This window comes from Carassius auratus, chromosome 18 (genome assembly GCF_003368295.1).
Source record: "Carassius auratus strain Wakin chromosome 18, ASM336829v1, whole genome shotgun sequence".
NCBI lineage: Eukaryota > Metazoa > Chordata > Actinopteri > Cypriniformes > Cyprinidae > Carassius > Carassius auratus.
The window spans coordinates 11,916,240-11,929,201 of NC_039260.1; the positions used below are offsets into that span (position 1 = coordinate 11,916,240).

The 12,962-nt window shown below is 38.8% G+C and overlaps 1 protein-coding gene across 1 annotated transcript in view; it reads right to left on the reverse strand.

Annotated features, from left to right (window-relative positions):
* The window catches only part of LOC113118465 (mitogen-activated protein kinase kinase kinase 10-like), a 35,969-nt gene extending 23,007 nt beyond the window's left edge, over positions 1–12,962 (reverse strand). Inside the window, exons 1-2 of the mRNA XM_026287671.1 lie at positions 12,576–12,962; positions 10,182–11,526 (exon numbers count right to left, since the gene is read on the reverse strand). Coding sequence (XP_026143456.1) covers positions 10,182–11,064 — 883 coding nt within the window. The 5' untranslated portion in view covers positions 11,065–11,526; positions 12,576–12,962. The remainder of the gene's footprint in view (positions 1–10,181; positions 11,527–12,575) is intronic.

Sequence of the window (12,962 nt, forward strand, 5' to 3'; positions counted from 1 at the left end):
TCTATAGTAAACGTGTGTGTGTGTGTGTGTTGTGCATTATAGTGTATGCTCACTTTGGGTGTGGATAAGCACTTTGTGTGTTTTCTTTGCTTTGTATCACGTGAGCTCAGGGCCAAACCTTGGACTCTAACTCTTTAAATAGAAAACAACTGAGAAATTCTCATGCCTGCAAAAAAAAAAAGCATGTCTGGTTATGTATTAACTAGAACAGTTTCAAAGATACTCTCTCATATGAGGGCTATAGTCTTCAGTTCATTAACCGAGACTATCAGAAAAACTTTTTATTGTCTCTTTATTGATTTATGTGGCAGTTACTGTGTGTATTTACTATCTGGCTCACATTTAAACTGTGTCAAAGTTGAAGCAAAGAAAAACACTGACCTACTACCGTCTCACACACGCCTAGACAATATAAGTCTCGAAACACACCTGTACTGCAGATGCCCAAGTTTCCACAAAAATGGTATAGTATAATATAGTATAGTATAGTATAGTATATTATATATTTAGATACATAACGCCATGTCAACATCAAAGACTATTTTCAGTTGAAAAAAATACAAAAATAAAATAAAAAACACCTAACAAAGAAACACAACTTATATCACACAAGATTTTTTACATTTACATATAATACAAATTCTTAAACTTTTCATGGTAAAATTTTACTATATAACTCTTTGGGCCCAATGTGGTGCCAGGCACAAGGCATGTGTTTTTTGCTAGTTTCAGCTCATTTTCATGTCCTGTGCCGCGTTGTTTAAATATCAAATGCATTTGCACCATTTGGGCGCCAATTTGTGTGCTGGTCTGAAAACGAGGTGTATTCATGCGCATTTGCTGGCGCATTGCTATTTTGAGCAACTGGAATAGACTGCGCCATTGACCAACAAAAACCTGGTTTAAAGTTAATGGCGCAGTAGTTTTTTTGTTACTTAAAGAGTGCTTTAGTATAGGCTGGTCCACACATACACTCTTACACTCTTCTTATTACACACACACAGGGACGCACAGCAGCACACAAGCATGCCAAATATAAAAAATTTAAGGATTGCAATGTAAAAGATTATTATTGTGTAGGCAAGATAAATATAAAAATGCCTACATGTCATAATATATAGTCATTGCATGTATCAGAATTATGGTAGGGCATGAGCATGAGCAGCTCGCATGAGCAGCTCCGTTTCCTCTCTATATTTGCGCTTGCAAATTCCACCATGTAAAAAGGAAATCCGCCATGGCACGAGCGCAACTGACTTTTAAAGAGAATGGGAGATGAGACTATGATTGGTTTATTGCACATTATGGCCAAACACATCCATTACTAATTAAGAGAATAAGGAAAACCCTTTTAGACCATTCACCGGGCGCGCAGACCATTTTTCCCTTCGTAAAAAACTAATAAAAGTGGATTTGGACACGCCCTAAAAAGAGTTAAAAGAGTTTTCTCTAAACATTAAAAGCTGGACGGTCCAATAAAATATGTTTAACAGAAAGGGGAACCTTGTCAACCAAAATTGAGATTTTTCAAAAATAAGCAGACTCTGATCTACTGAAGAGTAACAAAGTCAGTGCTGGAGGTCAATTTTACTGAATATAGCCTTTATCAAAGAGTAAATAAATGGGAAATGGTGTGAAGTGACATATTTATTCAACAAACACTTATTTATTTACCCCAGAAATACACAATATTAATATATGTTCCAAACCAGGTGCGCTATAGATCATAGTGTTTAAATTTGACATGAAACTCTCTTTTCTTCCCTACTGTGCTGAACAGTAAATCCAAATGAAATTGCTTCTTGAAATAGAAAACATGTAGAGACTTAATTTTGTCCATTGTGAATTGATTGGATTGTTGGATCGAACTGCTGATCTCATATGAGTGACGGAGGGGAGGGATTATTAAGAGGGGGAGGGGAAGTTATTGTTTTTGATTAAAGAGTGCATAAGAATTTTTATTTCGGTTAGGCTTTAGTATAGGGACCGATTCTCACTATTAACTAGTTACTTATTAAGATGCCTATTATGAACATATTGGCTGTTTATTAGTCCTTATATGGCACATATTCTGCATGACTATATTCTACATCCCTTGTCCTACCCAATACCTAAATTTAACAACTACCCCACTAACTACTAATAAGCAGCAAATTAGTAGTTTATTGAGGCAAAAGTCGTAATGGTTTGTTAATGGCAAAATTGCAATAAAACAAAAGTAGTGACAGCTTTTAAAGTAAATTCTAATTAAACAGATTATTAAAAAGAAAAAACGTCAGGGTGTTTGTTGATTGGATGAAGGTAGATCTGAATGTGAGCATGCGAGGTGACATTTAAACAGACTAAATAACTGAGTTAAGATATTTTGGTTAAAGATTGTAAGATAAAAAAAGTACCAAAAAAACATTAAATGGGTGATTCATAGTAAGATCAATAACATGCATCTGAAAAATCGATAGAATGAATTTCCATTACAAGCCAACTTTACTATGATTCATTTACCATAATACCATTGAGTGTACTGTAAGTTTATCACAAACAGAAACACCATGAAGCAGAATAAAATGTCAGCAGATTGAACATATTTCACAATTAATGATGTGTAGGACAAATTCATTGCCATATTCATGCCTGCGTAGAGCTGCTGTTGAGCCCAGAGTAAAATGAGTGTGTGCAGAGGCACAGATGAGCAAATATATTGAGCACACTTTCCTAGAATGTCCTGTTTCTCAAGTAATGCTGGGAAATTCAATTAATTGCACCGAGTTACTTCACTGGATGTTTCAATAAAGAAGAAAAATGATTCACAGACTTCCCAACACTGCATTAGCGTGAGGACATGGGAGAAAGCGATCTATCTTGATGTCAACCTCTTCGTCAACTAAACAAAACAAAATTGTACGTCAAATTTATTGCAAACAATAAAAGAAGAGTTACTGCAATTGAATGACTTGTAGAGTATTCCTCTACACGTGACAAAAACTGAGAATGTGATTTAGAGTTATAAAAAAACAAGCTGCAGGATTGCTGAGCGTGTTTATAAGGCTGAACAATTGGTGATTATATATCAATATGATAAAAAAAAAATCTATTGTTATTGCTAAAAAAAAACGATTAGGCTAATAAAATAATTATAATATAGTATATTGTTGTATTATCATTAATAACAACAACAAAATATTTCTATTGTAATATTTTAATGTAAATAAAATTTTCATAAGGGTTAGTTTACCCGAGAATGAAGATTCATCCATCTTCTACTCACCCTCGAAGCATCCTAGGTGACTTTCATCTTTCAGAATAATCCAATCTGAGTTATATTAAAAGTTGTCCTAGCTCTTCAAAGCCTTTCAATGGGGGTAAGTGAGTGTTTGTTGTCACCTGTTCAGAAGATGTTAAACAAAGGGAACTGGAAGACGTGCAGGCGGATGTTGTCAGCGCTGCGTGGTTAGTGACGAGAGTGGAGAGAGAACAAATCAAAACGCTAGTCACGAATTAGAAAGCACAAAACAAGGATTTAAAAAAAAAATGTCGGATGATTTCAAAATAAGCCAAGAGCAGACTGGCAATCAAAACATGCGCAATGCATACATCTTCCATCTTTTCCGCTTGCACAGCTTCCAGTTCCCAACAGTCAGCAAAAGTGAGAATTTTTATTATTACATTTGAAATCTGGATATTTATTTTACAAAAACGCATGGATTCACTGCAAGGGGCCTTTATTCCCCCCTCTAAAGCCATGTGAGGGACGTTTTATCCTAGATGTGCGCACTTTATTTCACATCTTCTGAACTGTTGACAACAAACATCTGCTTACCGCCATTGAAAGGCTTGGAAGAGCAAGGACAATATTGAATATAACTTCGATTGGATAATTATGAAAGAGGAAAGTCACATAGGATGCTTCCAGGGTGAGTATAGGACGGACGGAATTTAATTGTTGGGTGAACTAACACTTAAAGAAAATTTTATAATAATTGTTTACAATTGAGCTTTAACTGTCTTAAATCTTCAGTTTCAAGAATTAAACATTCAAGCTTTCAAACATTCAAGAAATCAACCTGATAACCAGTAAGGGCATGAAAATAACAGCTCTTACCCAGAACTTTGTAATACATATAAAATCATTTTAAAAAAGTAACACACTACTCTCAAATTGTCAGTCCCTCTGTACTATAACTAAATACAGGTATTGCTTCTCAAACTCTAAAAATGGTAATGGTTCATAATGTTTAACATTTAAAAGGCTGGATAAATGACTCATGGTCACTAAAAATGTGCAAACAATGCAAAAAGACCATGGCCCCACTTTTATCACCATCCCTGTCTGACTCACTCTAATCGGTGGGAAAGGAATGCATCCTATTACTTTTTAATGGATCACCTAAAATTGTGAGTGACGTGTGCATTTCATGAAAGCAGGGTGTTGTCCTAAATTTAGGACAGTGGCACTGTGAAACTGTCAGGCATCTTTTTTTGTAGCCTCAAGAGCAAGTCTTCTGAATACAGAGTCTGTGTGAAAGAGATAGTAAAAACAGAAACCTTGTAACACACCAACATAAGTCACAGTTAGATAACTACAGAGTTTGTAATGTAATGTCATGTGCAAGTGCATGTATGCATTTGGCAGATGTTCTAAAATGACTTAAATGACTTTCAATGTATATTTTTATGCGTTTTTTTACGTTTTATGTTCTCTAGGAATTAACCCAATGACATTTCCGTTGCTGGTAGCATGGTCTACAAATTAAGCTACTTAAAATAAAGACATACAACTAGCAATTCATCTGTCATTTGTGACAAATGAGTAGCTCTGCCCTGTACCCCACTGACCCGAGTGCTTATAACCCACCGCTGACCCTCTCTCCCTCTGTGTGAGTTCAAACCCTGGGGCTTTTCCAGGACATGTAGCCACACATATATACACATCTTGTCCCCTGTATCCATCTAAACTCTTGTGGTCCAGACGCTCATTTTCTCATACCATCCCCCAGTCAGGCAAGTGACTCCTGTCATTGCCGAGGCATCTTTGTCTTGGATATGCAATAAAGGGGTCATTGTTGCTATTCTACAGTGTTCCCAGCCCCTCTCTCGTCCAGTCTATCTCTCAATAATTTATTTTCTCTACACCTGCTGGAAAGACACTATTTGATAAGTTTAATTTTACAGCAGGCAGTTCACATATTCACAAAGCTCAGATGGTATGGACATCACATGACCAACAACTGAACTGTACTCACTAAACTGAAAACACTAAAATCAATATGACAGAACAGCAATATCAGTTGATCAGAAAAAAAATCACACAAAAAATAAGCTAAAGAGTCACAAGCAGACAAAGCTTTTGAATGGAGATCATCTGCAAGCTGCAACATTGATATAAATAAAACAGGAACAAAAACTTTATTGACTTAAATTTTATATCATTTGTTTGTAAAACATTTGTCCCTTGTTCCCCAAACAAACTGTTCCCTTAATGCAGTGTTTTTTGGGAAGTCCTGTGTGCAGTAGTGATGTGTAGAGTCGGGTCGGGGCTCGTTAAGAAATTTGCACTTTATTTGCGGGGCGGGTCACTAAAAACAAAATAAATAAAAAAATCAATTTATGTTGTGTGGAATTTAGTGGTGGAAATTTAGATTCTTTCAAGAGATTTGTTTATTTTCAGTTCGTTCAACAAAATGATTCATTCGGATTCATTCACTGATTTATTCAGTGACCATTTCTTCATATTACACAAATATGCCACAGCAGGTGGCGAAAAAGAGTGTCTTGTGTTATGTCTTAAGTCAACTAACATATTTACTTGTGACAAAAAATTATTTGGCTTTACTTTAAGTGTGTGTATGATCACATTAAATAAATAGTCTAAAAAAGTTGTTCTGATGAACAAGCACAAGGTTTTCTTCCAAAATTAAACATTTTAATTGTTTGGTCAGACAGTTCATATATTATATATTCACATTAATAAACCAGGGATTAAACTTGGGAGTTATGTTCTGTATGCTAGGAAAACAAGCGTATGTGCACCTATAACTGCGCTTTGTATCTGCTGATTGCTGATCGAGATTTACATGCTTGGCCGACTGTCCCTGTATACTCTCATTCAGTGGTTCCCAATCTTTTTCAACTCGCGGCCCACACAACCAAACACATATGTTTGCGCGGCCCACTGCAAAAAAAATTCACTAACCCTGCTATTGTTGGGTTAATAACTTAGTACTCAGAAGCTAGATTGTTAACTGTATTTATTGAATGAACTAGGGCTGTGCGATATGAAAAACAATAAATAAATAAATATCGCGATTTCTTTGATCAATTTAGAGATTTCGATTTTAATCACAATTTTGACACACACAGATATACTTTACAGTCATAAATGCATTCAGGAAGATTTTGAAACATATTTCCAAAAGAAACCAATTAGAGCTTTATCAAAACGTTGTGAGGTCTCTAGAGACAAAAGTCAAAATATAGTAAAAATGTAACAAAATAGACTTATGGCAAAAAAATATATTTTATACATTTATACAGTATACAGGGTCACATTGCCTACTCCTTCTGCAATGCATATACATTGTGCAGAAGCAGCAGCGAGAGCCTGTTATTGTAACGCAAAAGCACATTAAAATAATGCACGAGCGCGAATTTCTCAGCTCCCACGCAGATTTCCTTTGCTTTGTCACAAAACCAGAAGTGCTTGCTCAGATACACGCTGCTCTAGCACGGAGAGTGTGCGCACATAAAACGTGTCTCCTCTCACTTAAACTGCATCCTGTGCACTCACAACTCTCTCTATGCTCATGGGCTAGATATTACTTTATAGTTTTTATTTCTAGCCTTTTACCGCGAGCAGTGTGAACGCTCTGATCCGTTAACATTGGCTCAGAAAAAAGTTACGTAGGCATATGCCCAGTCTGTTCTGTTCTCCAGAGAAGCAAGCAGTCAGGAGGAAACACGTTGACAGTCATTTATGTTGACAGCCATTTATGCATGTTTGAATTTGTTGTTCTGTAGCATTTGCAGAAAAAATATAAATTAGTGGTTTATTACTTAGTTACAGGTTAATATTTATTTTTTTGTTATTTAATTATAAATATGAAATTATATTATTATGTTATGATTCAGACATTTTTAATATATTAATAATATTATTTTATTTTTTTATAGTAATTGGCGGCCCACCTGCAATACCACCACGACCCAATAAGGGGCCGCGACCCACAGGTTGAAAACCACTGCTCTCATTAATTTCGTTCTAGAAATTGCTCTCATTAATCTCAGTTCATTGAACTCGTTCACCTATGAGAAGATCGTATTCGTTCACTACATTGAACAAATCACTTGCTCCGTCAAATCTGGAGTAACTCTTTGACAGAATGAAACAGTTCACAGAGCTGTTCATGAGCTGCGCATGTGCTAATAGCGCCAAGCTCGTGCGCTGCTTTGGAGGAAAGAACTTCAGTGAACGAGAAATATGAATCAATGGATTCGGTGTACGAGAACGATTTGTTCACCTAAAATATTCATTCACATACGAACTATCACTAGTATAATTCCCTATAGCCTATATTAAATATTTGGAATATATATTTTCATATTTTATTAGGTTCTTTGATAAGGTTACAGTATGAAGGTCAAAGCAGCAACGTTATTCCGTGATGTCTGCGATGCGCGGGGTCAAGAAATTTGACTTTATTTGCGGGGCAGGCTGGGGCGGGCCAAATAATTTCAGAAAAGCGGGACCCAAGGGTTGGAAAAAAAGCAGACCCACGCATCACTACTGTGCAGCCCTGCAACCTGAATAAACATGTTGATAGGTGCGCACTTGCTCTAGGGTATGTTTTCTAAAAGCAAATATGGTCACAAGTACCATCATTACCAATAGAGTTAAAGGGAACTAACGTATATAGTTAACTAATAATTATTTTGGGAAACACACCCCTGGTTGATGTGTGCACATATTCGGAACAGAAATAATCGGTAACACATCCAACAAATTTTTTTTTACTTTGGCCATGTTTGCCATGCAAATTGCTTTAACAGCTTCTTCCTCACCTCGCCACAAACTCTTATACACCTTTCCAAAGCCTCCAGCCCCAATTACCTCCTCCAAGCACAGCTCTGAGAAATCAATTTGCAGTGGCTACTCCCCACCAACCACACCTCCTGGAGGCAATGCTGGATAGCTGGTGTCCTGTCAGGTAACATAATAACTAAGGAATATGCCCACCTTGTCCTGGATCTTGCCAGTCCACCAGGGTTATACAAACCCTGAAGGAGTGCATTTGTAACAGAAATACTCTGTCATGCATCGAACTCATTTTTTTTTTTACTTCGGCCATGTTTACCATGAAAATTCAACTCTTTAACAGTGGACTTAAGTTAGAATGAATTAAATATCATTAGGACCCCCCCCCCCCCCCCCCTTAGGTTGAAAATAAGTACTGAACATGTGCCACAACAATTTGATAGCAACAGACAGTGTGGGTTAGCCATTAGCCATCAGCCATTCCTGTATTCCTGTAAAGACCTGCCTGAGGAGTGTGTCAGGGGAAGGTGATCGGGGGTTTAGCATTACTCTCAGCTGAGTCACCCTTCCAGTTGATCCCCATTTCTCTTTTGTTTTTGCAAGTGTGTGGGCCATTCTTTAACAACGGTAATATAAATCCAGTGTGAGCTCAGTTAACAACAAGGACTGACCACCGACTTCAGCCAATCAACTCACACGCACAGAGTGACATCACTTTAAGGGAGGTCACACTAATCAGATTATCCTTGTTATTCAGATGCACTGACAACCAGCAAACCAAGTATGTTCAAATTAGCCCCCCAGGCAACATGAGGGGAGGCAGCTATTACAGTTATTTTGGTATGCTAATGTCAATGTCTTTGTCCCTGACTCTTTGTGTAATTGTTGTATCATCATACATTTACAAAGCACTGTTGATTTACACAAATTGTGAAGGGCTATTTTATTTTGACTGCTTAAATTTAAATAGCAGAGTTAAATTTTGTTACAAATGCTGACACTTGTAAGTGAATGCAATTATTGGTGAGGTATAAGGGTACCATACACATAATACCACTACAGTGTGTCTTTGAGAGGGGACTGTACTGTAGGTGAGGGGGATGTCTAGGGTGCAATAGAGGGGAGCTGGGAAGAGGCTGGAGGGTTTGGAATCCGCCTCTGTTGCCACGGCAGCTGTGCCAATCTCTAAGAACACCTTCAGTTTGAAGAGGACACCTGAGCTCAGAGCCCCTGGATAATGAGAAGCAGTGAAACTCTAAACTCTGACAGCTAATGCTTTCACCCCTCCTGTATCTACAGGCGCACGATAAACATGCATCCCATCTCTGGGAGAGGGAGCAGCACTGGAATGACTGCTTTCATGGATTTGACAAGGACAGGGATTAGCAGACTCTGTTAAATCTTCTCTTGAGTTTCTGTCAAGCTCTGCTACTGCAAAACCTGCAAACGCCGTACCCTTAGTATCTTGCGTGCAGTGTTCTTTTTCCCAAGTGCATCCATACTCATTCATTCAGCTACACTCTTCTTTCTTCCCACAACAACTCCAACAGTGTTTAGCAGCAAATAGCACAAAGGACCAAAAATAGCCCAACGTTTTTCAGAGCAGAGCAGCTCTCCTTAAGAAGAGGAAGCAATGCCACGACAAGAGGCTTTGAGCACGTCCACACACAGCAACTATTCCTTTTGTTCTGTCACCACAGTCTATCTTTGCAAAACCCATAATACCCATTGCAAATTTGAGAATGCAGAATTATATATTTGATGCACTGCATTTATGTTGGGACCGTATCGGTCATGCCAGAAGTGTCCCACTTGCCACAAGACACTTACCCTTAATCAATATGTTGCTTTGTATGAATATGTGTTGAGTGCATCAGAACACTCTGAAAGAAAAGTGCAAATGTTGTACCCTTAATGGTACAACAGCTTGTCGCTGGGGTTATAGCCTCAAAGGGGACAAATTTGTATCCTTTTGAAACCTTAAAGGTACATATTTGCACCTTAAGGGTTCATTTTACTATTACAAATATACTAATATGGACTTTTAGGCACAGATAAGGTGCAAAGTTGTCGCTTTCAAAAGTATAGTGACAAGTTCTTGTACCCCTGAAGGTACAATTTTTGCTGTGGACTATAAAGAAACATTACTCACTGTTGCTTGATTTGAGGTCTCGATGGATGATTGGTACAAAGGTCTGGTTGTGCAAGTAGTCCATTCCCGTCGCAATCTGCACTGCCCAATTCACCAGTACCCGAGGAGGCACCTTCTTCCCAGCAAGTGCCCGGTTAAGTCCCCCGCCATGGGCATATTCCATAACCAGGCAAAGATTTGGCTCCCGCAAACAAACACCTCGGAGGGCAATGATGTTGCGGTGTCGGAGCATCCAGAAGAGTCGGGCCTCCTGCCTCACATTCTCTGCTGTAGCACTGATGTCCTCGTCTGGGTCCTGACGAGCTGCTTTAACAGCTACTTCCTCACCTCGCCACAAACCCTTATACACCTTTCCAAAGCCTCCAGCCCCAATCACCTCCTCCAAGCACAACTCTGAGAAATCAATTTCAAGTGGCGACTCCCCACCGACCAGACCTCCCGGAGGCAAGGCTGGATAGCTGGTGTCCCGTCGGGTCACATAATTACTTGGGAATATGCCCACCTTGTCCTGGATCTTGCCAGTCCACCAGCCTTCATCTCCAGACACTTTTGAGTCCTTGGAGAGCACCTCCAGTAGGTCGCCACGTCGCAAGGTCAACTCCTCGTCCGCTGTGGCCTCATAATCAAAGACAGCTGTCCAGTATGTGTTACTGCCTTCATGATGATGAGGAAGATGGGAATCTGGACAGTCCGCTGAAGAGGGAAAAGTAGAGGAATTCTGACTGCTGCTGTTGTGTGTCAAGCAGGGTATTGAGTTTGCATTTGCTGGGAGGGCAGGGGGAACTCGGGGGCCACAGGAACCTACCCTACTTTTGCAAGGTAGCGGAGCAGCACTGCCACCACCTCCAGCTCCTACTCCACTCAGTCTTGTATATGGGTCCATCACTGAGTGTTCAGGTCAGCGATGTGGTCTCAAAAGCTGGAGGAGGCCCTCTGTCAACTTGCGCACAATATCCATGCAGAGCCCATCTACTGAGTGCAGGCCTTCTTGATGATTAACAAAATCAATAAGTAAAGCTTTTGCTGGGCTGCCCCTGCACTGTCCTCACCGATTGTTTGGACTGTCCACAGCACACTTTGCGTGTGTCTTAACATTTATAGAGCCATTTTAGTCAGTCAGTGTATGCAAACAGCTCTCATATGATGATGCTCCGCTGTTATATAGATTTATAAATGATGACACTGAAAAATAGTTTTGCTAGAGAAACCAAAGTCCTTAAGATTAGGTGAGAATATCCAGTCCATCAAGGTGTGATAATCGTATCTTTTTGGTTACTTGATGCAGCATTGGGCTTTTCCCTCTGAAGAATCACTGAAGGCCATGGACACTGCTTGCTTGGTTTCTCTTTTTAACAGCAGGATTCAGAAGTAAACAAATATTATTAAAGATAACACAGTTACTAGATGGTTCTTCTGATAATTTGCCTTACATCACACATCATCATGTTCTAGTAGGGGTTAGGCTCTACCTAAATAGCTTGCACTGGAATGTTGTCTTAACCTCTAATCCTTTGACCCATGTAAAACTCTCATATTTGTAAATCGATGTAACTTTTTTTTTTTTTTTTTTGCAATGAATTTTAATGAATATCTATAGCCTTAAACAAATGCATATGCAGGCTTAAGGCATCCTCAAACATTCAGCTCTGACTCTCAGAGACGCACCAGTTCGCGATCTCAAAATATCCACAATTATTTGCACATGTGTGATATTCACTTCACGTGTCTTTTGTGTTGTATAAATTACAAACATTGCGAACGCTATAAGACAGTTCAAGGAAAGCGCGCGTCCATTTTAAGTGGAGAATCACAACAGAGAGATGGCAGAGCCGTGGCTGTCATTAGCTTTAATCGACATAATGTACGCCACATATTTATTGCGATAAGGAATATATTCGGCATATTAACATTTAATCGATAAATATTACTATAGCAACTACAAGTCTACTGTATACAATTTAATCCACGTCATAACCCAAAGCGACGGACGGTTCGTGTTATTTCTATGAACCGCATGTGCAAGTGCTTACTTCGATCATCTCTTCCTCATTTTCCATAATTGTCATTTTAACAGTACACATTTTATTTTCATAGAACAGTTGAATCATCAAGCTGGAGTCAGGTGCGTATATAAATAGAAATCTATAACAAGCTAAACGAAACTTGGATTTGTATAATACAGCGATATTTCTATGAAGAATGAGAGTGATGCTGATGGCTTCCATAAAGGTGACTTTTATCCAGGTCGTAGCGATCAGGCGACAAAATTCTCCATAATATGTTTATGTTGCCCAAATAAAAACACACATAAGATGTGTACACCATCTTTACAATGACAATACTACTACTACTACTACTTCTAACAATAGCAATAATAGCAATAATGATATCCACCTAATTCCTTTCTAGATTCTGCAGCAATATTTCTTTTAATCCAGAGATCAGTGTTAAAGTAGCCTATCCATGCCGGTTTTCTGAATTCGGATGTGTTTGCGGTTGCCTGGATCATTCACCGTTCATCACAACATCCACACAGCTCGTCGCATGGGCGTATCATAACGCTGAAATATTCCCCATTTGTTGTGTCATCGAAATCCTCTGAAGGATGCTCTTGTAATCGTGCTCTCAGATGGGTCAGTTAGTTGGTCTGTCGTTCATCTCAATCGAATAGTTTCTTCCCCTGTTTCCTTTCCCTGTGAGAAAGGCGATCTATTCCATGGACCGGGCTGTCAACTCCTAGGCTGACTTTGTATCCAAATACACACCGGCTGGACTGGGGGT